At 39.0% G+C, this 25,418-nt stretch overlaps 1 protein-coding gene across 4 annotated transcripts in view; it reads left to right on the top strand.

The window, feature by feature from the left end:
- TAB2 (TGF-beta activated kinase 1 (MAP3K7) binding protein 2) overlaps window positions 1-18,706 on the top strand; it is a 78,828-nt gene extending 60,122 nt beyond the window's left edge. For 3 of the 4 annotated variants that reach the window (XM_070602959.1, XM_070602958.1, XM_070602960.1), the window contains 4 exons: window positions 11,349-11,509; window positions 11,717-11,810; window positions 13,107-13,187; window positions 16,672-18,706. In XM_070602959.1, coding sequence (XP_070459060.1) covers window positions 11,349-11,509; window positions 11,717-11,810; window positions 13,107-13,187; window positions 16,672-16,814 — 479 coding nt within the window. In that variant the 3' untranslated portion in view covers window positions 16,815-18,706. The remainder of the gene's footprint in view (window positions 1-11,348; window positions 11,510-11,716; window positions 11,811-13,106; window positions 13,188-16,671) is intronic. The other variant, XM_008516652.2, reaches the window with a different exon arrangement.
- Window positions 18,707-25,418: the final 6,712 nt, after the last annotated feature.

Here is a 25,418-nt window from a genome sequence, read left to right as displayed (position 1 = left end):
CCAAACTATCTTTAAAACAACAGAGGTTTATTTCTAGCTCAGTTACCATTATAGATTAGCTGGTGGGCAGCTCTACATCCTCCTCACTCAGGGACCCAGGCTGAGGGAATCTCCCTCTCCGTGCTTCCATGATTGTTCAGGCAATACGGCGAATCAGCACTGACTTCTTAGGCTCCTCCCCCAGCACACGTTGCTCTTTAGCTAAAACAAGTCACGTAACCACACCTAATTCAAAGAGAATGAGAAGGTGCAGTTCTGCCATGTATCTGGAAGGCGAGGAGCCAGAAATACTTGGTGAAGGGTACTGATGACTACCACAGCGCAGGTTGCCAATTTTAATTTTTAGACTCTCTCTAAAGAAATTTTACCAGAGTGTAAGCTAGTAGAATATTTATTTTTTCCCCATGTTTATAAATGGGGGACATTTTTGGCAACTTTTCTTAGAATGTTCTTTTCCTCCTTCCTTGCCTCATCCATCAATGTGTAAGTGATTGAAAAACATACATCTTTGTCAGTCTGTCTGGTAGGTAAAAATGTATTGTTTTGGTTTTTTAAATTTTCTATCTTTAAATATGAGTAAGGTTGAGCATCTTTTCATGTATTAATTTTTAAGCCATTTGTATTTCTTATTTTGTGAACTTGCCGGTTTCTGTAGGATGCCTACTCTATTTTTTCTAATCTGTTATTACTTGGTCAGTAAATTTTTTTTGTTTTATGAATTTTCTTACTTTTATGTATTCAAACATCTCAGTCTTTTTTCCTTCTGGCTTGTGGGTTTTGTTCATGTCTTATTTAGGAAATCCTTCTCCATTCTAGGATTTTGAAAAAGAAGAACAGAAAGCTTGTACGTATCTTCTCTTTAATTGTAATGAGATTTCTCGAAACTGTATTGGACTGGCCTCATTTCTCTTTCATGGCATTCCTGCAAGAGCTTGAAAATGGCTACCATATCCCCTTTTAAAGTATAAACCTTTTTCAGCTAGAAACATCCCCCAGTTCCTATAATGGTTTGTCCAGCTGTATTTTTTGAGGCTCTTTCGGTATCTCTAGGCCCCAGTTTTCTTTGTCTCTAAAACAAAAGTTTTGGACAATGTCTGTATCTTAATACTATAAGATTACACGCAGAGTCTTAATTATATACAAATAAATGCCAAACAAAATTTTATCTAGCAGAGGCCCCACATTCATCTGTTATTAATACTAATGTATAAGTAATTTAAATTTCTTAAAAAGAATTGCAGAGGTTAAGCATCATTCCTCATGGTTTTGTTGTTGTATCTGTTAGCTAAATTACAGACCCAGTTGCAGCACTGTTGCAAGATCTGATTTCAGTCTGTCCTTAAAAATGGCAAAATAGGGGCTGGCCCCGTGGCCGAGTGGTTAAGTTCGCGCGCTCCGCTGCAGGCGGCCCAGTGTTTCCTTGGTTCGAATCCTGGCACAGACATGGCGCTGCTTTTCAAGCCATGCTGAGGCGGCGTCCCACATGCCACAACTAGAAGGACCTACAACGAAGAATATACAACTATGTACTGGGGGGCTTTGGGGAGAAAAAGGAAAAAATAAAATCTTTTAAAAAAAATGGCAAAATAGATGAAAATATCAGGATGCTTTATTTTAAAGGATAATTGCCATCTCTGAATCCTTCATGACTCAATCACCAAATAAGTGACTGTAACTATACAGTGATGTGTGAAGCAGGTGCCCCTGCTGCCAGCAGTTACAGTCTAGGAAATCTTCATTTAGTTTGCAAGCTGACATTGTACTTTTCTGGGTGCATGACTTAGGCGTGTACCTGACTTAGGCATATAAAATTGTCATGACAGACAAAAATTTAAAAGACACCAGAAGTAAGTACGTATTATATTTCCAATGGCAAAATTTCTCTCTTTTTTTAAAAATAAGCATAGGGTCTTATAAGGTCTTTATAAGGTCCATTGTACGTTTTCCAATGGCAAAGGTACTTTTTTAATATTCACATTCCATTCTCTTTCTTTTTTTTTGTAACTTCTGGAGAAATTAGACATTATTTACACTGCAGAATGCCTAAAATTAGTAACACTCTTACACCATTTGGAACTTCGTGTTTATTTTTCCAATTACAAATAAAGGTGGCTAAAAAATTGTCTCTATTGCTCATCAAAAGCTTACAAAAGTTGGGTAAAGACTAAGCTTTCTGAAATTGCTATATAAAATATCTAAAATATCTAGTATGCCCATGGGAGTGGTTTAAGAGCCCTAGTATTTGAATTAACTGTCAGTTTTTTTAACAGCCACCAGAGGGAGTTGCACGCTTAAGTTACCTTTATCCATTAAAATTTAATTTTGAAAGCGGATTTAAAAGGTACTGAAAACTTGTTCTCTACCCATCATTCCCTCTCCTTTTTTGTCTGTTTAAGATAACGAAGTAGATAGGTAAGTTTAGAAAACCAACGGAGTCAATGTGTGATGGAGATGTTGAATATGTCACTTATTTCCTTGGTAGAACGAGCATATAGAAAAGCCACCTTCTGTGATGGCAGCGACCTAAGTCTTGCCGTATTTCAAAATGTATTAACTCTTGCTCAGTGAAAATATTAAAACTAAACATTCAGTGAGACTTTAAAACTCAAGTTTTTGTTTTATCAGGATTTCTATTTCTTGGACTTAAAGTTAGTATTTTACTCTACTATCCATTAAAAGTCAAATTGTCATTATTTTACATTTAATAGATGTTTATCAAATGGCTACAGTTTTCAAAGTTTAATGCTGGATACCATGTGGTACAAAGTTGAATTCAGTGTTTACCCTCAAGGAGCTTGGGGTGTAATTGAGATGTACTTGATATTGAAAAATCTAAAATGCTGAATTTTTTCAAGTACAAAATGAAACGAATTCATCTAACGGAAAAAACTTCTCCATTAGTGTGATGATGATTTATAAATACCAAGTAATAATATGTAAGCTCTTCAAATGGTTTCTCCCCTTGACCTTGTTTCCTTCCGTCACACTTCACTCGGGGTATTAATTTATTTAATGCCCTTTGAACAGGTAGTACAAAATTAAGCTCCATTACTATTCAGATTATCTTGGATTCCAGAATAGTAAAATTTTAATTCGTGTGTTTTTGGCTGAATAACTAAAATATTACAGCGCAAATACCACAAATGAAGCCGCAGCACAGTTTTTACCCAGGCCTTATTGTGGTTTAGCTACTTGTATGTAACGATATTATTTTAATTTCATCAAGATATCCATATTTGTGTGCATATATTTATATATGTTATATGTATATTCCTTCTGTATACAGACATAACGGTGTGTCTAGGTGTAGGTCTTTTTTTTTTTTAAGTCGTCCTTGTTCCACGTTGAGTAGACCCTCCAGTTTAAAGGCTAGTATCTCTCTTCAGCCCTGGAAATGTTCTTATTCCCAGTTTCTCCATTGTCTCTTTCTAGAATTTCTCTTACTCAACTATCTAACATCCTGGACCAACCTTTTACTTATTTCTCATTGTCATATCCTCAGTATATTGTACTTCCTCGTCTTTCTATTCTCTAGTTTAGGAGATTTCATCAGTTTTTGTTCCAACTCATGTATGAAGTTTTCATTTCAGCTGTGATGTTTTTAATTGCCAAGAGCTAGTTCTCTGATTCCTTTTTCATAGCAGATTATTGTTTTATGGGTGCGTTATTGCCTCACATCTCTTAATGGTGTCAATTGTGTCAATTAGAATTTAAGTTCTCAGCTCTCTCTTTAATTATCTCTGCTTAATCTGGGTTTAATCTTTCTCTTTGTTTATCTAGATCTTTCGTATGTCAGATGTTCCTTAAATGTATGGTGATCCTTGGCTTTTGGTTCATATTTAAGAGTGAAGAACTATGAAGGCTAACCAAAAGCGCTGTGTAAGAAAGTGAGACTTGTCGCTTGGCCGACTTTGCTTTGTGATGCATAAGTGAGGAGCCAGCTGCTGCAAGAGAGCGCTTCACCGCCACTAGCTAGCATTCTTTGTGTATGTGGACCAGCTTGAGAGATGTGTGTTTGGATGGGCCCTAAGAGTAAACATAGCTACCTGCCCTTCCACAGCATGCGGAGGGGTGGACGGTTCCAGAAAGACATCCAGTTAAGCCGCTCTTTTCTGTGCCGTTCCACACCTCTGCCTCCTGTTACTGCCTTCTCCAACGTCTGAAGCCTCTCGGTTTCTGCAGGGCGAGTCAGCTGCCTGTTCGTCTGCAGTGCTTTCCTTGTCCCTGAGCCTGTAGCTTCCTCCGCTCTCCTGCCGTAGTCGGCGCCGTTTCATCTCCTTTCAGTCTTCTGGAAACTTGGTGAAATCTCTTGTTTATTAACTGCCTTCTTCCTGCTGTTTATCATTGTGGAATTGTACCAGTTTTATTCCTCTGTCATTTTCATGGGGTTTCAGGAGGCGGAAGATTGTATAAATAGAATCTCAGTCAACCTTTTTTAAATGAAAATCCTAGCTAATATGATTGATTCTTCATCATTTGGCTTTTTAAGTCCCTCTTAGTCTGTATGTAAATAAATGACAGGAAGGGAGAGGATTGTTCCTTCAGCCTGCTCACTGGATTCTGTATAACAAATCACCCCTCCTCCTGTGTAACCACATCTTACTAGATGGCGTGTGAGCCTACTGCATGTGTGTGTGTGGTTGGTATGATTTTGTTTGTAACAGTTTCTTCATATGCCAAAACATAAAAACAAAACCCCAAAAGCCAGTCTTAGGGATTTCCTCAAATCCCTCCTCACAGTCATTCCCATAGCAGAGGTGAAATTTTCTAGCCTTACCCCACAACTGCATCTCTCTTTGCAAGCTCTCCCCTTCTTTTGGACCCTGGAAGTATAATTATGTTTCTTTCTCCCCTGTCAACACCTAACCTTTTTTCATTTAGTGGAGGCTGATCAGAGCAAAAGCATCTTTATAAATAGTGTAATTATTATTCTTTATTATGAATTAATGTTGTTTCTTAATGGATATGTATTGTACACTGAATGTTAAAATTGCAGACAAAAACCACAACTAGAGAAAAAAGTTTAGCTTTAGCTGAATTTTCATAGTAATTTTTAGAAATTCACCCTGACACCCCTGTTTTCTTTGTAATTCATCTTTCTCAGATTCCTATCTAAAAATCCTCAACCACAAGTGAAAAGTGAACTAGACATATAAAATCCAGGCAGTTAGAAGAAAGAATTGCTGAGAAATAAAGATCATATCTCTTTCCTACTATGTTCAGAGCATTTTTTAGCTTGTTTATAGTTAACAGACATACTTCAGAGATCCTGAGTAGTCTCAAACTAGGTTTGTCTTTTCTAAGTAATATAGTCGTTATAACTGCTCTAAGAAGTTTGTTTTCACTAGAAAGAAATCTCGAACACATTCTAAGACAATGGATTCACGGTATTTTACTTTAGGGCTTCAGTCTGATCATAGGAGAGAATCTTGCCTTTACTCCCAAAGGCAAGGCAAATCTTTAGCTATTGCAGAAACTGCTTTCTTTGTGAATTCCTCAGGATGTAATATTTTTTCTATTTTAGAAACATTTAATTTCAAAACAGCCCCACAACAATACCTTCAGTAACCGTGGCTCCTTTATGTCTCCTAAATCTTTTTTGAATCAGATTTCTACCCATTGCTGAAAGCTGTCTTCTGCTAATATTGGCCTTCTGTGTAGCTCTCAACTCTGGTTTACACTCCTGTTTTGATAGAAACATTAAGAAGTACCATATTGAGGATTACTGATGGAGCTGTCTGTGACGAGGAGAATGTTCAGCTCCTGTCCTGGAATGTATGTTCTGACATCCATTAATTGGAAAATAAATTAGAATATTCTTTTATGGTTTTCCATAAGGATAAGAGTTCTACACTAGCATTTTTTTCCCCTTTTATCATTGAGAACCCCTTTATCTCCAATATTTTGCCCCAAAGTCTTTCTTTTTCTGAAATGAATATTGCTACACTGGCTTTATTTCAGTTTTATATTTGCCTCGCATAGTAATTTCAAAATTTCCCTAGCTGCCTTCAAGATTTTCTCTGTACCTTTGGTTTTCAGCAGTTTGACTATGATGTGTATAGGTTTGGTGTTTTGTTTGTTTGTTTCTTTGAGGAAGATTAGCCCTGAGCTAACATCTGCCACCAATCCTCCTCTTTTTGCTGAGGAAGGTTGGCCCTGAGCTAACATCCGTGCCCATCTTCCTCTACTTTTCTGCGTGGGACACCTGCCCCAGCATGGCTTGATGAGCGGTGTGTAGGTCTGTGCCTGGGATCCAAACTGGCAAGCCCTGGGCTGCTGACACAGAGCATGCAAACTTAACCACTGTGCAACCAGGCCAGCCCCTGTGCGTAGGTTTTTTGTTTTGTTTTAATACTACTTGGAGATCCCTAGGCTTCTTGGATCTGTGGTTTATGGTCTTTCATTAATTTTGGAAAAATATGTGGCCATTATCTCCTCAAATATTTCTTCTGCCCTGTTTTTCTCTTCTTCTTCACCAATTACATGTATATTAGACTACTTGGTAGTGTCCTGCACCTCTTGGATGCTTTGTTATTTTTTCCACTCTTTTCTTTGTAGGCAGTTTGGGTAATTTCTGTCTTCAGTTCACTGATTGTTCTGTGTCCAGTGTGCTGGTAAGCCTGTTGAAGGAATTCTTTATCTCTGATACAGTATTTTATGTCTAGCATTTGATGCTTTTTTTTTTAAAGTAATTTACATCTCCTCAAATGATCCATCAGTCCCTGCATGTTGTTCACTTTTTAACTAGATCTTTTAATATATTAGTCATAGTCAGTATTTCTAAATTCCCTATCAGGTAGTTCCAGCATCTGGGTCATCTTTAAGCATCGTTCTATTGATTGTTTTCTCTTGATGATAAATTGGCTTTTGCTCTTGCATTTCTGTCTCATAATTTTTTATTGAATGCCAAATATCATGTTTAAAAAAACAGAAGAGACTAAGTAGTATTATATACTATAATGTAATAGTATAAATAATATTTACACCCAGAAACAACGAGAACACCTCTTTTTCTGTCAGGTTATTAGTTTGAGGGGTTGAGTCAATTGAGTCAGGAGTGGAGCTGGATTTGGGGTTTGTTGTTGCCTTGAGTGCATCACAGTCTTCAAATATCTCCAGCAGTTGCCTGCTCTTACCTTGTGTCTCTTAGACTGGTGCCTAAAGTGCAAAGTGTCTCTCTTACTTTCGTCCTTTTACTTTGAGCCTTTTTGTGCTGCCAGGGGTCCCCATTTATTCAGTCTTTGATGTGGCCAGCAGGTCTCCATGTGATCTGATAAAGGGCCAGATAGTAAATTATGTAGCATTTTGCAGGCCTCGTGGTTTCTTTCGCAGCTACTAACTCTACTGTCGTGACACAAAAACGGCCATAGACAATAAGTAAACAAGTGAGCTTGGCTGTATTCCAGTAAAACTTTCACAAAACAGGCAGTGGGCCAGATTTGGCCCATGAGCCATAGTTTGCCAACCTGTTTAGAGTCTTGCTCCTCCCCCACCCCCACCTCCCATCTCTTCTACCTCTGTAATATAAACTCTGCAAGGCAGAGATTTTTCCCTCTTTGGTTCGTTGATTTCCCAAGTGCCTACAACAGTGCCTGACACACAGTAGGCTCTCACTATATCGTAAGATTGGATTGGTGAATTTGCTTCTAAGTGTTTCTTATAAACAGCATATAACTGAATTTTTAAAATCCAGTATGCTGATCTCTTATATCTAAACAGATACAATTAATTAGATTGCAGTCATTGTGATTATCGATATATTTGGAATTATTCCTGTCGTATGTTTTTGTTTGTCTTCCAATTCTTTCCCTTTATTCCTTCTTTCCTGCCATCTAAGTTCGATCACATTTTCTTTCTTCTTTTGTTCTGTCTTTTAATTTGGAAACAGCATTCTGTTTGGCTCCCTCTGGTGGTGATCCCTGAATATTTAGCGTGTGCATTTGCTTTAGCAGCATTTGAAAGTGCTCTTCCTAAACACTTTGAAGACCTTAGGATGCTTCGCCTCTAGTCTTCGTCTTTCCGGTTTCTTGTTACTCTTTTCTAATATTTTAGTTTTCCTTTATTTTAAACAATCTCTGTCACTCCACCCACTTCTGTGGTCTTTTTCATTTGCCTTATACTTAGAACTTTTTTAGATTTATTCATCCTATTCCTTCCTTTTTTATTAATTTCTTATCAGAAAACATCTTTAGAGTTCTTTCAGCAGTAGTCTGTGGTTGGTAAATTCCCCCAGATTTTATCTGGAAATGTCTTTATTCCTCCTCATTATTTCATTATCTTCTGGAATCTATTATTTCTTTTTTTCTTTTTTTTTAAGATTTGCACCTGAGCTAACATCTGTTGCCAATCTTATTCTTTTTTTTTCTTTCCCTTTTTCTCCCCAAAGCCCCCCAGTACCTAGTTGTCTATTCAAGTTGTAGGTCCCTCTGGTTGTGCTATGTGAAACACTGCCTCAGCATGGCTTCATGAGCGGTGCCATGTCCACGCCCAGGATCTGAACTGGTGAAAACCTTAGCTGTAGAAGCGGAGCACACAAACTTAACCAGTCGGCCATAGGGCTGGGCCCAAGGAATCTATTATTTCTTTTTTTAAGTTTTGGAAAATTTTCAGCAAGTATTTCTTTGAATTTTGCCTCTCCTCCATTCTCTCTATTGTCTCTCTCTAGAACTCCTTTTTAGATTTATGTGAGCTCTTTTAACCCCTCTTTCATCTTTTCTATCACTTTATCTCTGTGCTGGGTGATAATCTTAGGGCTGTCTTTCAGGTTACTAACAGTGTCTGACCATATCTAATCTACTGTTTCTCTATTTGACTTTTTCATTTCAATGACTATTTTTCACTTGTAGAGGTTGTTTATGGTACTTTTCCAAATCTGTCTGTTCTTTCATTCATAGTGTCTTATTCTTTTGTTATACCTTTGTTTTTTCTGTTATCACTATAATCATCTTAAACAGACTTTTCCATAGCTTCTTTCAAACTATTATAAAATCTTTAAGTTTGAGGGGCTCAGCCGTCTTGGGCCATTGATTCTCATGGTAGGTCAGTTTCTTGTTTGGTCATACTTCTCCTTTGAGGTTTTCTCTTCATTGAAGATGTCTATGGATGCCATAGTAGCAACTCCCTGTTAGTGGAAGTGGGTTGCCAGAGCAGTTTGCATTTGCTTCTGCTAGGCACCCCAAGGAAATCACCAGCCTGGGATTAACTGTTATAACGTCTCACCCTGAGGTTCTTTCTCTGCCCTTATGGTATAGATTTTGACCGCTCAAGTGTGGTATAAGCTGGGTTTCAGTTTCTCAGGAAATCTGTTCTTATCCCCTCTCCATATATAATACTGAATAATATCATAAATGTATATCTTGTTTTCTGATCTCAGCATAAACAAACCATCATTTAGTCGTTAGAACCACTAGGTAAATGTATTTAAATTTTTTTTCTTCTTCTCCCCAAGGCCCCTCAGTACATAGTTACATATGTTCTAGTTCTAAGTCCTTCTAGTTCTGCTCTGTGGGGTGCCGCCTCAGCACAGCTTGATGAGCGGTGCTAGACCCACACCCAGGAGCCAAGCCAGGGAAACCCTGGCCCACCAAAGTGGAGTGCATGAACTTAACCACTCGGCCACAAGGCCAGCCCCTACATTTCTTTTACGTATTTTGAAAAGAAAACTTTTAGGGAGAAAATCTCCAGCATTAATTTTAAGAAATGCTGCTTTTAAATAAAATAGTCATTAATCTGAACAAATTTTTAATTAATGCCATTTGAAACATGTTGGTAGATGGTTGGAGTTTAGAAATGAAGGAAAGTATATTACACCCAGCTTTGCTTTACCCTTCATTCCCACTTCCTGCCTCTGTCTTCTCTTCTCTTATTGTCCCACTCAAAAAATAACAGCCCATGTCATCCTCTTTTAGGAGAATAAATAAACTCTCATGCAGAATTTTTATATTTTGGAAATAGAGGGATAAAACTTTGTAGTTCATATAAAATAAACCAAATTAATAAAAGCCTGACAAAACAAAGTTGGTAGGTAGGGATGTGCACAGACCCTGCGAATTTTCAACCAGGAACGTGTGTACCTCCGACAGCATCTCCCTATATTAAAATGGAAGAGAAGGCATCGAAATCTTAGTGTTTATCAGACTCAGCCATGGTTTGAAAAACTTGAAACATAATGCCCTACTACTCTTCCAATAAAAAGAAAGGAAAATTACAGAGGGAAACATCTGTGGATTATATTAGTGTCAGGGTTTTGTTGGGAAAAATTATCTACTGTTTAAAGTTAATTTTGAAGTACTTGAGCCTGACAGCCTCTCCTACCCCATACCCTAATTCTGGTTCTAGAATACACTGCTGGATTGAATGGCCTAAATGTACCTTGATATGCCATAGCTTTTCCCCTACTTTTTAGATTCATAGAAATTTGAGTTTAATTGAAGTTGACTGTTCAACATTAATCTACTTGACTTTCTCAATTACTGTTTTTCATTTTTAGAGCTTGTTTATTGTACTTTTCCAAATGTAGCTGTTTTCTCATGGTAGAATCATCCCAAGCTGCCTTTTTTATGGAAATGGATTCAGGTGTCTTCACTTCCAGTCCAATATCCTAAAAAGTGAGACTCACATTGTTCGGGGATGGATCACAAGAACATGTACCAAATTTTATGGCTTAATAAGGTTTCCCAAGTGGTTCGTCTCACGCTCCAAGATTGATTGCTTATTTTCTTTCTTTAAAAATCTTAGGACAATATCTTCACAAAATGTAACTGGAATATAAGAAAATATAAGTGTTTGATTTCTCTGAATGTTATCATTTTTACTTTGCAGTTTGAACAATTTAATGTTAACATTCATGTGGATTGAAATCTATCTGTGTTATGTGTTGCATACATCAAAATGGGTCTAACCTAACCCACATTCCCTTCTAAAGATCTGTGAAATGTTCCTGTTAGAATCCCTTAAACATAGTGTGGACTTTCAGGGCAGAGGCTTATCCTTTCAGAGGGTCAGAGGTGAATTAAATAGTAGTAAATAGGTTAATTGACTGGACTAGAGCCATTAGAGAAGTAGTAGGCTAAAAATGCTATGTTTTGTTTTTGTGGGTTTATCTAAACCCTAAAAAAAAATGAAAGCGAGTGACATTTGTCTGCTTAAATAATTGAAATAATTTTCAGGTTAAAATTTTTGAAATTTTAAACGTTTAAACTCACAATATTTTGTTTTAATGAATCTTTGGGGTTCTTGGCAAACTCATGTTTGTCACAGGAATATTCATTTGTTTGTTTTCCAAAGGCTGTGTAAAGGTTAAGTGACTAAAGTGGATGGCTCCTCATATTTACTAATATGTATTGCAGCTCTGTTGGTACACCAGAAGGCCAGAATGGAACGACTTCAAAGAGAACTTGAGATTCAAAAGAAAAAGCTGGATAAACTAAAATCTGAGGTCAATGAAATGGAAAATAATCTAACTCGAAGGCGCCTGAAAAGATCAAATTCCATATCCCAGATACCTTCAGTAAGTCTATAACTGTTCTGACCCCTATTCTTGAACATGAGAATACGCAGTCTGTCATGAGTACAAAAGCTTGATCTAGTTTTCTAGAAATACCCTTAATTCATACTTGTTTCTCTGTCCTTACCTTCCCCTACCAAACTCGACTGTTTCTTAACTAATGATACAAGCATTCAATGTAGATCCTTCTCACGTGGAATTATTTTTCAGCTCGAAGAAATGCAGCAGTTAAGAAGTTGTAATAGACAACTCCAGATTGACATTGACTGCTTAACCAAAGAAATTGATCTTTTTCAAGCCCGAGGTAAAGTTCAGTGCATACTCAGCTGAAATTCATTGTGTTAATTTACAAACTCATTTCCTGTGGCTGAAAACAGACTTATCAATCATAATCTTACTGTCTCAGCTTTGACTTTGGAGCCAGATAATGCTAAAGAACTATTGGGTCTTTATTTTCTCTTACCCCTCCCTCCAAAATTAATTTATTTGGTTGAGGAGTAATTTGATAGATTGTATAGCATTCAAATCCGCTTTAGTCCCGAGTTAAGGAAAGAGGAGGCTTAGTATGTCTGACTGTATTGTCAGAAGTATTGCTGTTAGTAGAATTTCTTACAATAATGTTTATTAAGATTCAAATATATGTACTCATATACCTTTTTCCTAGTTCCCTTTTTTGCTTTTACCTTTCAAGAATTATGCTTTTAAGAACGTAATTTAAAAGGCACCCCCACCCTAATGGTACTATCTTAATTGATAAAATAGAGAAGAGAATAAAAATATAGCTTACACATTTTAGGACAATAGTAGTTTATTATACTTGAGCTATTATTGACAAGCAGTAATTGCTTATTGTAAAAAATACATTTACAATTTAATTCAGTTCCATAGACTAAAAGAGAATTTTATAACTTAAACCTAATTCTGAAGTTGGGGAAATAATAGAAATATATAAAACGGAAAAGACAGGGAAGGGAAGGAAGCCAGCAAAAAAGAAGTCCTTAATCACACTTTTGAGTGTGTGCCAGAATCCATTAAACTGGAAGATGATTTGCTTTATTTTTAATGTTAGTAAGCTGTTTATCTTGAAACATTCATAGAAAATGCCATGATTTAACTATAGAAAAAAAAGTGCTGGTCTAGAAAGTATAATCCTTGAACTTGTTTCTTTTGTTTAAAATCTGAACTATTATATTACGTTAGTCCAAGATTTTTGTACTTACTTGGAGTCAAGCTATTTAGTTGCCAAAGGCCATGTTTGATCATTTAAAATTATATTTTAAATTGTTAAATTTTAAGTTATTTTAACTTGTCACGTAGAACCGGGGTCTGTGCTCTAATTCTGTTACTGTTGCACTAGCATGCATTTGGCTTCTTCCCCAGTTTACCACTTAGACCTCTGTCATGAGTACTGTATTATACCTACCTCAGCTGTTTTGAAATCCTTACATATAATTTGAGATTAGAGGTGCAAAATAAATGAAAAGCATTTCTTCTATTTATACTGTGATATTTTTAGAAGGAAAATATTTGCTTTTTAAAAAATAAAATTAAATATTTTTGAGCTGTAAACATTGATATATTTACTTTTTATATATTTCAGGACCACATTTTAATCCCAGCGCTATTCATAACTTTTATGACAATATTGGATTTGTAGGTCCTGTGCCACCAAAACCCAAAGGTTAGTGTATCCATTAGTGTGAAAACTGTTATATTTTGAAAAGCAAGATTTTAGAAAATTTTATTTTTAGCAACTCCAGAAGTGCTTCAAACTTTGGCATTCTTGGATAGATTCATTAGGAAGGTACTTTTTACTTACATGCTGGGGGTGGGGAGGATGTAGAAGTGTAGTGTACTTACCTCTTCGAAAGTGACACGCCTTAAGTTCATCATACACTCCTAGAGTAGCAAGTTTCGGCAAAAAAAAAAAAAAAAATCAGGTGCAAAAATGAGTGTTAAAAATTTTTGACAAATAATGAGGAAGACACCTTAGGCAAGTTTATTTTTCATGAGTATCCTATTTTATTTAATTTATGCATAATTCTGTATAATCAAAATACTCTGAATTCTAGATGAAGGATTTTTGAAAATTATTACCTACTATCATTTTACATCATTGATATTTACAGGCTATATGCATACCAAATTAAGAAACATCAGAATATGTGTGGGTTTTTTACTCCAGGCATTAAAAGTATATAGTAATAGTATATAGAAATAGGAACGAGAAAGAACAAGTATGTACTAGTTCCTTGGTTTGTTAAAGAATTTTCACATTCCCTTTAAGTATCCTGTTCTCTCCACTCCCTTATTTGTTTTAAGTATAATTTAATTAGGCCTAGCTGTATCTTCATATTTTTTTGATTTAAATGTTTTTAAACATAGTTAGCTGGAATGTAAGGAACTGTCATTACAGAGGAACAAAAATGAGATTTGGGCATTTGGCACAGTAAGCGAGCGTTCAGACACTGGGTGCTGTTGGGATGTTAGTTGAGTAAAGGAAACAGTGGCGTAGCCCAATTCCTTCAAATACGCGAAGTGGGCATTTGAGACTCTGAATGAGTGGCCTTAATGTAATCTTGATACTCTCTTTCAAAAACTAGAATTTTTCTTATTAAAAGATTCCTGTTTTGCTTCAACATAATCCAGTACTTGTATCCTGAGGGTGGGAGGGAGATGGAATGTAAATGAAGTAAGATTGGTCTGGAGAATTGCTGAAGCAGGAGAAGTATATTGAGGGTTCGTTTTACTATTCTCTCTACTTTGGTATATATTTGAAATTTTCCACGATAAAAAGTAAGAAAAAAAATCTATTACTTAAAAGCTTTTTCACAAAAGATAGAAGCTTGGATGCTGGCTGTTTTGGGAGAAATAAAGAAACAATCATTTTTGCCTTAAGGCTAAAATAGGGAGTTATTAGTTTCATTTAGAGAGGTTTATTTGGTTCTTAAAGTCAATTCTACTTCACAATGCAGTTTTTTTAAACAGCTAAAATTAAGTGTAGAAATCACAAGTCATCCTTTGCAATCTAAGTTCCTATTTTTTCACTTCTGGTGGTTATTTAGTTTCGAAATGCCATTAATAAAAAGATTCATAATTCTAAGTACAAAATGAGATTTGCAGATGTAAGAAAATGGTTGGAGATTTTTCATTAAAAAAAAAATTCTAGGTCCCCTATTGGTTACCTTAGGTATTACTTAGTGAAGAAGATGCTGGCATTTTAGAGATTGAAATGTCAATAGAGATTGACTGGTCCCCCTTCCTAAAAAACCTCTGTAGTTAAACAAAGAGGATAGACAAGAATTTTACTAAAAACGTACCAAGTGGGAATGTTTTCTAATGCTTAAGTGAGACCAAAATTCTGTTAAGTAGGATGGATGCCCAGATTAAAACAATCATTAAAATATTTCCCAAGTATGGGGGCCAGCCCCATGGCCCAGTGGTTAAGTGTGTGCACTCTGCTTGGGCAGCCCAGGGTGTCGCCGGTTCGGATCCTGGGCGCGGACATGGCCCCACTCATCAGGCCATGCTGAGGTGGCGTCCCACATGTCACAACTAGAAGGACCCACAACTAGAATACACAACTATGTACTGAGGGGTTTTGGGGAGAAGAAGGAAAAATAAAAAGTTTTGTTAAATTTTAAAAAAAATTTCCCAAGTATGGAGTGTGAAATAATTTTAGATGGAAAAAAAAGTGAAACTTTTTTTTACTGCATTTGTTTTAATGTGTTTTAGAGGACACTAACTAGTATTGTCAGACCCTCAATTTTTCAAATATTTTTACTTAAATAAGCCTTAATTAGACATTTGTTGTAAAATAATTGTTTAAAGAGAATTACTATATAATTAATACTCTCAAGTTGTGCATGCTTTTGGCAAAAATTGTGATGATGCCTAAAAATTGTGACCAATGCCTAAAGCTTGGAATTTTGCAGTAAAATGTTCTTTATGACTAATTAGTAAATAGGGTGCTGCTAAATGTGTCAGAGTACCAAGCATCACTTGATTATTGTAAATTTGTTATAAAAGCTTTCTGTACTTTCATCTCCTCGATACAATAGTTTGTCTTTTAAAATAGCAGAAAAGTGAACATTTAGTTCTGACTCAGTAGAGAGGTAGAATTCGCAAGCAGCATGTATTATTTTAACGTAGTTGGAATCTCTAGATTATAAACCTCGACCAAGAGGCCCACAGCTCACGCTCCTCGTACTTTACACCTCCCCAATAAGTTCTAGGACGACTGCGCTCAATTTATAATGGGACCCCCAGAGAAAAAGTTTCATAAGTGTAATTTTATTTTAGACACAACCTTGGAGGAATATCGTTATTTCTTATATTTCAGATACTTCTATCCATGCAAACACTCTAGAACATTGGCTTTGTAAAGCTGCAGTGACTTTATTTATAAGTAAGAAAGGTTAAACTTCGAGGATGCGTGATTTTTCTAAGATCACAGAGCAGAGGAATCAGGCCTTAATAGCAGAGCCGAGAGCAGAGCTTCGTTCCCCCAAACCTCAATCTGGTATCCTTTCTGCTGCTCGGTAATAACTATGACTTAAAAATGAAATTACAAATAAAGTAGAGTAGTATCTTTACACTGGTTTTTACTTCTCCAGGGTCTATCGTTTATATATAGTTAAATAAGATTTTGGAAATTAGTTCTTTATATTTCATTTGTGTTGTTCAGCCTTATGTTTTCAAGAGAGAGAGAACATTTAACGAAAACTTTGTTCCTGGTATAAAACAGAAATATAAGTTACTGGGCAAAGAGACTCTTAATTTTAAGGAGACATAAATTTCACTGTCCATATTGCTTTGTAGTAGGACACCTGCTCTCAATCTTAGGTGACATGGGAATCTTTGCTACTAGTTACCATATGAGTTGATTTCCCTTTTCTCCTGCTATAAGTTGTAGAGAATGATGCACTTTTCCCCTTTAAGGAAATATTGATGTGATTATGTGATGTCCATGTTGCTCTTCCCCAGCAGAGAAGTACCAGTTTGAAAGAGGTTGGTGAGGGTCAAGCATGTATGTCATTTTCAGCTAGACGCTCCATTTAGTTAACAGGCTGCTTGCAGCTGTGTAGTACACAGTGTTTAAAGTTGCCAGTAATTTATAACTTTGGGATTTTTGCTTCTAAAATAATTTTTTTGCTTCCTTGCAGATCAAAGGTCCACCATCAAAACACCAAAGACTCAAGACACAGAGGATGACGAGGGGGCTCAGTGGAATTGTACTGCCTGTACTTTTTTGAACCATCCAGCCTTAATCCGCTGTGAACAGTGTGAGATGCCAAGGCATTTCTGAGCCAAAAGGCCCCGTATCTGCTCTGAAACCACATCTGAAGTTCAAGGAACTAGGCTGGCATCAGGGGAAAAGTTTCACTGCTACATAGGATTTTCTCAAATTGAAGGTGCGACAAGATGGTGTTGTGCTAATGTTAAATGTCAGCCCACAGAGCTAATAATACCTCAGTCTAATGTCACGGGCAGTTGAAATTCATCACATGAAAAGTCATCTGCTGGAAGACTCGGTTGCCCGCTGCCTAACCATGTACAGTGTTACCAGTAGCCCGTTGTGGATAATTCTCGATCTGTTAATGCGAGCTGTTCCCAGTACCTGCTTCCCCTCATGTCACTACTGAATTTTGACAGGAGGAAGGACTAGAACGATGGCTGTTTTTTTTAAAGCTTTCGGTGAAACACTACAAACATGAAGAAAAGGAGCAAGGTTTAACTCTTTAGAACTCTGCTGCCGCATAGCGCCAGTGGATGGAGAGAACTTCACACGTCTGTGGTACTCTTGGCCTTGTCTTTGTCTTCCCTGAAACGCCTCCGCTCTGTGAAGCCAGCATCTAGGGTCTGAAGGTGGAAAGGAAAGCAGCATGCATTGTCTGTACAAACGTGCAGTGAAACATCCCGAAGCTTTTCCTACTGTACAGATCTCTCAAGTCTGCTTTAAGGGATCTCTTTTCTTTATTATTTTCTTATATTTCTATATGTATAGTGTAATAGTCTTTTGTTAACTAATTTTCTTTTTTCCTTTTAGTGATTAAGCACGATCATGTCCCTTTTTAAGCCTTACCTGCGAGAAGCAATGCCTTAAAATAAAAAAGCATTAATGAAATGAAACTATGCACAAAATAACTTTCCTCTACTTACTCTGTACTTTGCCCTCCTGAGTGCCGATGTTCTATGAAGACGTACAGATGCTGCACAGTGAATGCAGAAACTGTTACGGGACTTAGGTCTGTAGGCCACACTATATACTGACGTTAGCGGTGAGTGACACCACACAGTGTTTTATCTTCCACAGGGAAGCTTAAAACAAAAGATATTTTAACCCACGACAGAGCACCAAGGTTAAGCTCCCTTCGTCTGCCTGGTGTCCCACAGAACTGTCACAGGAGATTTCTATGGGGAAAGTCCCGTTTCCAAACCAGCCACAGCAGCAGTACCTACAGCCCTTTTTCTGGAGAGAAGTTTAAATGCTTTACTGTTGGGGCAATTCGTTTCTAAACCTGACTTGGTGACAGTATCATGTGTATTTATAAAACAAGGTTAGTTGTATTTAGGACAACTGAAGAAAAGCTGGAAAAAAGAAAAACAAGCAAACTTGAACACTGAAGCAACCTCAAGCATCTCTTTATTTTGATGATATATTTTTATAAGGAAAATAAATATTCAGATGATCAGGAATGTATATAACTAAATGAAATCAAGACAAAGAAATAACAGTATGCATTTAGAGAGACAGAACTATGGAATTCTATATCAGTGCTTAGAAGGGTTAGGGAAGTGCTGAAATGCAGCCAGGGAGGAGATGATGTGGACTGCCGCCATGCCAATGTCTGCAAATGGATAGTTTTAAATAAACAGGATTATTACAGGTGATCTATCTGAATGTCAAAGCCTTGACTTCCAGGCTTTGAGTTTTGTATATGGGAAGAAATACGACAATCCTAGTTAACGAGACAATAGACCCACAGCCCTTACATTTGATGCGTTTCATTTTAAAAACAGGCCTTGTTTTTCAGCTTCATCTGCAGTTCTATGTGAAGATTGATCAATCAGTTTTTACTTGTTTTATTAATAAAACGTAATTTGGATATCTTGAGTTGATGGTTTTGTGATTTAGCTGGGTAAACTATCTTTGTAACAGATAAGTTATTTATAAAAATTAAAAAACTTATATTCTAATGTGGATTTTGTGGCTTGTTTTTAAAGTTTGTGGGACAGGAGATAATTTATACCCCAGCAGAACATTTGACAGTTAATTGAAATCAGAGAAAACTCATTTTCTGGAGTCTTCTCATGACATCATGGCATTTCACTGCATTTCTTGGATTATTTGTATCACTTTCCCCAGGCTTCTTTTTAAGTGAGGAAAGAAAGCAGCCATGTTTCAGCTGAGCCAGAACAAATGAATATTACTTCCTTTTTCATAGTTTGTTTTGGCTTTTCCTTGCATTTCTTTTTGGGTTTTTAAAGTTTACGCCATTGTTGAAAACGTGATTTCTTAGGCCATTTAGCCTAAATAGTCATTTTGTTAGTATTTGGTCTGTCACATAATATGTAGGTGCCAAGGATGGTAGTCCTTCTCTTGAAGAGAGCCTTTATATTAAGAGTTTTCAAAAAAATTATGACTTCCGTTTTTCTGAGCTTGAGAAGAGCAAAGCGGCACGTGCTGCTCTTCATGACCTGACTGGAAAGCCCTGCCTTGGTTGGGCTCGTAGACCCAGTGGGACAGAAGTACTCCGTGCCAGGGACTAAGAGGCCTGCCCACGGTGCTGGTCCGGAGGGTGACTGCGTTAGAACACAGCGATGGGCTTCTGGTTCTCGTCCCCCACTGCCCTTGGGGGCTCATGTGCGCTGTGTGCAGAGGGGAGGGGCGCTTAGCGGTTCATGTGACCTGGGCTTCTCGGGAGGGCTTTTATTCTCACAAAGTGTTGCCCAGTCTAGTATTAATAGACCATGTTAGAGAATTGGAATTGTGCAGAAAGTCTTGCCCATAGATAGTTCAAAGCCGTGTGAGCTGTTAACTGTAAACTTGTATTTTAATCAAAGCATGTATGCACAGCAACGTTAACTGACATTTCATCAGTTTCCTCTATCCCGATTTAATGTTGATGGGAGATTCTACTGAACAGTGTAAGATACAATATTCAGCCCATGAGTAATTGAAGTGAGCTGTATTACCTTAGAAATTAAGATTAAATCTGTAGTGACACCAAAGGCCATTCAAGGTTTAAAGTCTCAAGCCAACTATTACCATAGTTTGCCATATAATAATACAAAATACTTTTATTTCTCTATGACAAGTGAACATATCTTTGGCTCCAGTGTCTAGACGCTACAATTGTTATATCCATTTTACTTGAAGGTGAAACGGCTCAGGGCTGCATTTTAATTTTTACTGCTTCCATCTGAAAACATTAGGCAACTAAGAGAAAAAACTTTTAAAGGAAACACAATTTTCTAGCTTTTTATTTGTTAGATTGGGTTTTCTCCCCCTCGGTATCTAGTAGGCTGTTTGTTTTAAGGGGATGTAGTTAATCATGTAAAAACGCTTGGAAATGCGTTGTCTTGGCCATTATAAATTTCTTCCTGTTTTATGGGTTCAAAAATAGAATTGCGGTGTTAACATTGTAGTAGTTCGTTGATTGACCTAGCTACTTAGAAAGGTTGTGAAAGCGGCTGCATTGTGGACTCTCTGGCACCTGCTTCCCAGATAGACTGCTCAAATCTTAAGAGTCGGGCCAGTTGGGTGCAATTCAGGCATCTGCCCATTTTTACTCTGTGACCCTAGGATAGTTCTTTGCTTTTATTTCCTTGTCTTGTTAAATGAAGATGATACGTTAATGTTAAACCCAGCTCACGGGGTGTTAAGGGGACTAAGGTGCAACTATCTGAGCCGATGGTCTCTGGCTAGGAACCAGATCATCCTAAAGCAGTAGGTCATGGTTTTGCATGAATGAGTTTTAAGGCATTTTTCTCCACAGTGTTAATGAACAGAATGGTAAGTTCGCTATTTATTTCTCTGAATTGGTCTAGGGACATCTCAGCGGACCAGAATTTGGAATTTCAGTCACTGCAATCAAATTCTTTACCTTATCAAAAGGTGGTCTGCTTTGCAAAGATTATGAAAGTATCAAAGGTCAGGTGTGTTCTATTTCTCATGCATGTCCAGCCTTCTAAAGAATGTCTGTTTTATGATGGAGCATAACAAATCATTTCTCCAGGGAAATAAACACTTTCTTCAGAGGACTTAACCCAGCGTTTGCACATCTGCGTATTTGTTTTAAGCCCAAAATTGACCCAGGGATCACTCACCTCCCTCTAGCCTCTCCTTTTACAGAACCCCCCCCTCCTTCCTTGCTCCCTGTTTTTCCCCTTTTGAGGGCAGGAGTACATCGTTCCTCTGACCCCAACCACATAGCAGAACCAGTACAACTTACTGGTGTGCATTCCAGAAATGTTCATTGATCCTCAGAACACAGTGAACCGGTCCTGGCGTATCCTCACCATGCAAGTGCCTTTTAGAGATTTTGAGAGAAAGAGCTTTCACTCCCACCTGTGAGCCTGGCCATCGGTTCTTCGTAAGCTGAGAGCCTGTTCACTCTGCTCTAATCAGCTCTCCTGTCTCCAGCCTCTTCCTCTGACCCTGCACGCTGCGGCTAGAGAGAGAGCACGTGTCCACGCCGTCCCAATCAGAAAGCTGCGTTGTTTCTGCATTGCCAACTGGGCTTACTCAAAAGCTCCTGGAGTCTGTTCCTTACCTGTCTCTTCGGGATGGTTTGTTACTGTCCAACAGACTACTCTATTGTCTATATGGTGTACCTAACACTAAGTTGGCCTAATCACTTCCTTTAATAGGTCTTGCACATCCCCGCCAGTGTGCTTTTGTCCATCCCATTTACCTTCTCTCCCTATTTAAGTTTAATCCTTCAGGGATCAGGTCAAGTTTCAAGGTTATGAGACCTTGGCAAACTGCACCTTCTCGTGGCACTTGCTGTATTTTCTGCCCGCTTGGCATTCATTGCTATTTTGCCCTCTCCATTTTGGGTAGGTTTTATGACATACCCCTTTGTGTATATTCTGGAAAATGCAGTATTTGGCATTTGAAATTGGGGCTCCTGATTCTGTTAAATCCAATTTTGCTTCAAAGCTTAAACCTCCTTTTGCATGCAGACGTTTGAGTTGCTTCTTAGACATGATGAGGATTGATTTTTTTTTCTCACACTCGAAGCAGAGAGGGACATGGGAGAATATTTTTCCTGAGAAAACTAGTCAAGAGAAGAAAGAAAGAAGAAAGTGAATGCAAAATGTGTAAGAACTCTCTCCTCCCCTTTCCCGAGAAAGAGGTGGAAAGGCAGGCTTCTGACCAGAGGGATGAGAGCGGAGAGCAGACACTATTTGTATGTTTGTGAATTGGGTGTGTAACCAAGACACCCCCTGTGTAATGAGGCCATGAAACAAGCATACGTTTTAGTACGTGAATTGGCTTAAAGTCTTAATTACTACCTTTTTGGCGTTTAATAGAATTATTTCACAAGCCATTTTGCTGAAGTGCCAGGGTTTTTTTGTAACAGAACAACAGTACACACATCTTAGAACGCTCATTAACTAACCCAGGCAACCAGGCTCTGCTGAGCTACTGAATGAGAGGCAGTGTGAGCAGTTTCATCCCAGTGAATGATAACAGATGATTTTTGTTAAGATTGTGGAGTACCCCAGAGCGTAGTTCTATTCAGTATCAATCGGCAGAAACATACAGCAAAGTTTTTGAAACTTGCCACCCGTATTCCTCTCTGTTAACCACACTCTTTCTCTTTTCTACTGTTCGTGACCATTAATATGGTAGAGTTAAATGCACTGGCTTCACGTCACAGGAGGCAAACGGCCCCCCGTTCTAAGACAAGTGAACTGGAGAATGAGCAGGACTCCCCGAAAGCCACGGACCGGCTGCCAGTTCCTCCCTGAGCCTGCCCGCCCCGTCGTCCACGTCTGCTGCGGGCGGCAGCCCTGAGGACCCCCTAGGGTCGGAGAAGGCCTCTGTTTTCACAGCATTTTGACATAGTCATCCATCCACAAGTAACAGGATTTTATTACTGTAATAAGTCTCATTGATTGTATTTTCTGTTTTCTCCAGGCATGATACTGAGAAAAAAAATTCCCTTCCCTTCTTAAAGAATGCAGATTAGTAACATTTCAGCTTTGTCTTCTCTAAACAGAGTAACTACTTCAGTCCTTCCCCATAACATCTATTTTCCTGTCCTTAGGGCCCAGCTTCCTCTACCATGTCCTGTGAATTAGAATTGGACACAGGCCTTCGGCGTCCCGATTCCTTCAGAAAGTGGGCTAGTGCTGTTCCCCACACTTGCGTGTCACCTGTTAGGGGCGCTCGCTCAAAGGGGTAGATGAAATAATATTCTCATTTTACAGAAAAGGAGCTGAGGCAAAGAGAGGTTAACTCACCCAAGGTCACACAGCTAGTAAGACGCGGGCCAGAATTCAAAATTGAACATTCTTGGGGCCGACCCTGTGGATAGTGGTTAAGTTCACGCACTCCGCTTCAGTGGCCCAGGGTTCGTGGGTTGGGATCCCAGGCACAGACCTACACACCACTCATCAAGCCATGCTGTGGCAGCATCCCACATAGAAGAACTTGAACGGACTTGCAACTAGGATATACAACTATGTACTGGGGCTTTGGGGAGAAAAAGAAGAAGAGGAAGATGTTAGCTCAGGGCCAATCTTCCTCACCAAAAAGCATACCTTTAAAAAAAATTTTAAATGAGAAATAAAATTGAGCAGTCTGACTCCAGTCTTGCTTTTAATCACCACAGTGTGCCGCCTGCAGGCTCTCGTAGGGGCTGCAAGTTGATTTTTATTCCTGTTTATTCCAAGGTAGCTATTGTGAGTTATCAGCTCTCAACCTCAGAATCATCTTTCCATCTGAAGAGAAATGTGACATTTCAACTCTTGCTAGTCTTCCTGATCTTGTTCCTGTGCGTGAGGACAGGCTCTCTTGTCTTGTTCACCACTGAATACCCTGGTCCTGGCGCGGGCCTGGCACGTAGCAGGCACACAACAAATCCTAAGGTACCTGATAGATGTAGTGACCTCGTGTAACTTTTTCTATTCCTTCCCTCGGTGCTTCTCACTATCGCGATGCTCCCATCGGCCAGGCGGAGTGTTAGGTACATGGGAGGGAAAGTCACCCCTTAGAGCTTAGAATGAGCAGTAGGTATGAGAGCGCAGGCGAGCTTCACTACTCCGGATTCCGCCCAGTTGGTGGATTTGCCTGCTCCCTAGGCGTTTGTGGGCGGCACAGAGAGTGACAAATCTGAGTCGCCTGACACTCCCGCTCCCAGCCCAGGTGGCAGCACTCGGCCTCGTCTCAGCGCTCCCCTGTAAACAAGTGTCCTTCTTTACCGTCTATTTAGGGCCACGGTTTCACATTTTTGTGCTTTTTCCGGGTGATTCTGCTGTTTAAAATAACCCCCAAGCGCAGCGCGGGGGTGCGGTCCAGTGTCCCCAGACCAGGCCGGCGCCACGTGCCTCGTGGGGAAGATGCGCGTGTTGGGTGAGCTTCGTTCGGGCCGAGCCCTGGCGTCGCCTGTGGGCTCGATGGAGTGAGTCAACCATATATGTTGAATAGGGCGTCTTTAAACAGACACGTAGAAAAGAAGGTCACTATCGATTGATTGATGAAAATGTTGTGACCAGAGGCTCGTGGGAACCTAAGCCTGTATCTGCCCTGGGAGCCGTGGTTCAGTGTCATGGAGGCTTCAGAGAAGAGAACGACCTTAAGTGACGAGAACTGACTGTAACGCAACATAAGGCGAGGGCGTACAAAGGCACGAAGTTCAGGGAGGGAGAGACGGCTTCAAATGCCTGAGTCAAGGACAATTTGTGATGAGATGACACACGAACGGTAGGTGCGAATCTGCAGGGCTGGGAAGATACTCCACCAGCAGAAAAGAGCGAGCCTTGGCGAGGTCTGGGGACTCGGGGGCCCCTGCAGAGGTCTGCGGTGGCCTGGCTGGGCTGCAGGAGGCGTGCAGGCTGGGAAGATAAGCAAGAAGGTAATCTGAACCATTCTGTGGAGGACGATGAAGAGGGCACTAAATTCGATAGGCAAAAATGAGTCGTGAAAATGATTTGGGTGATTTGCCCAAGAGAAATGAAAATGTCAGTCCGCCTGAAGACTTGAAGGTGAATGTGGATGGCAGCTTTATTCACAGCAGCCTGAAACTGGGAACAGCCCAAAATGCGTCAGCAGGTGAAGGGCTGACCAGCCTGTGGTCTAGCCGTGCACTGGAATGCTGCTCAGCGTCAAGAGGGAAGAAATACTGATACAGCAACACAGATGAATGGCACGTGCATCATGCTGAGTGAAGGCAGCCAGACACAGCAGCACCTGCTGCATGATCTCATTGGCAGGAAGTGATAGAAAAGGCAAAGCTAATCTATAGCGGCGAAGGCAGAGAGCGGTGGCATAGCGATCATTGAAAGGGGCACAAGGGAACTTTTGGGGCGATGGACACGTTCTACATCTTGATTGTGGCAAAGTTACATGGATGTATCCATTTGTCAAAACTCATTTAAAAATGGGTACATTTTATTGTATAAAAATTACACAGTTTATGTGAGTGCGCTTTGTTGTATATAAATTGAAATAAATTAGTTTTAAAAGAAGCTTTAGGAGAGGAAACCTCTAGTATGTGTCACTCCTTCTCCCCCATCCTGATGAGCCAGCACCCATGAGAAAGGCAGATGAGGAAAAGCAGAAACAGAACAAGTTCCCCCACGAGATGCATTTCTTTTTTATTCACTCGAAAAATGCCGTTCTATGTGCCAAGTGTTCTTCTGGGTTCTGGGGCGACAACAGTGAACAAGACCCAGT

Source organism: Equus przewalskii, chromosome 32 (genome assembly GCF_037783145.1).
Source record: "Equus przewalskii isolate Varuska chromosome 32, EquPr2, whole genome shotgun sequence".
Taxonomy (NCBI): domain Eukaryota; kingdom Metazoa; phylum Chordata; class Mammalia; order Perissodactyla; family Equidae; genus Equus; species Equus przewalskii.
Note: the sequence above shows the minus strand (reverse complement) of the source record. Positions and strands in the feature narration are given on the sequence as shown.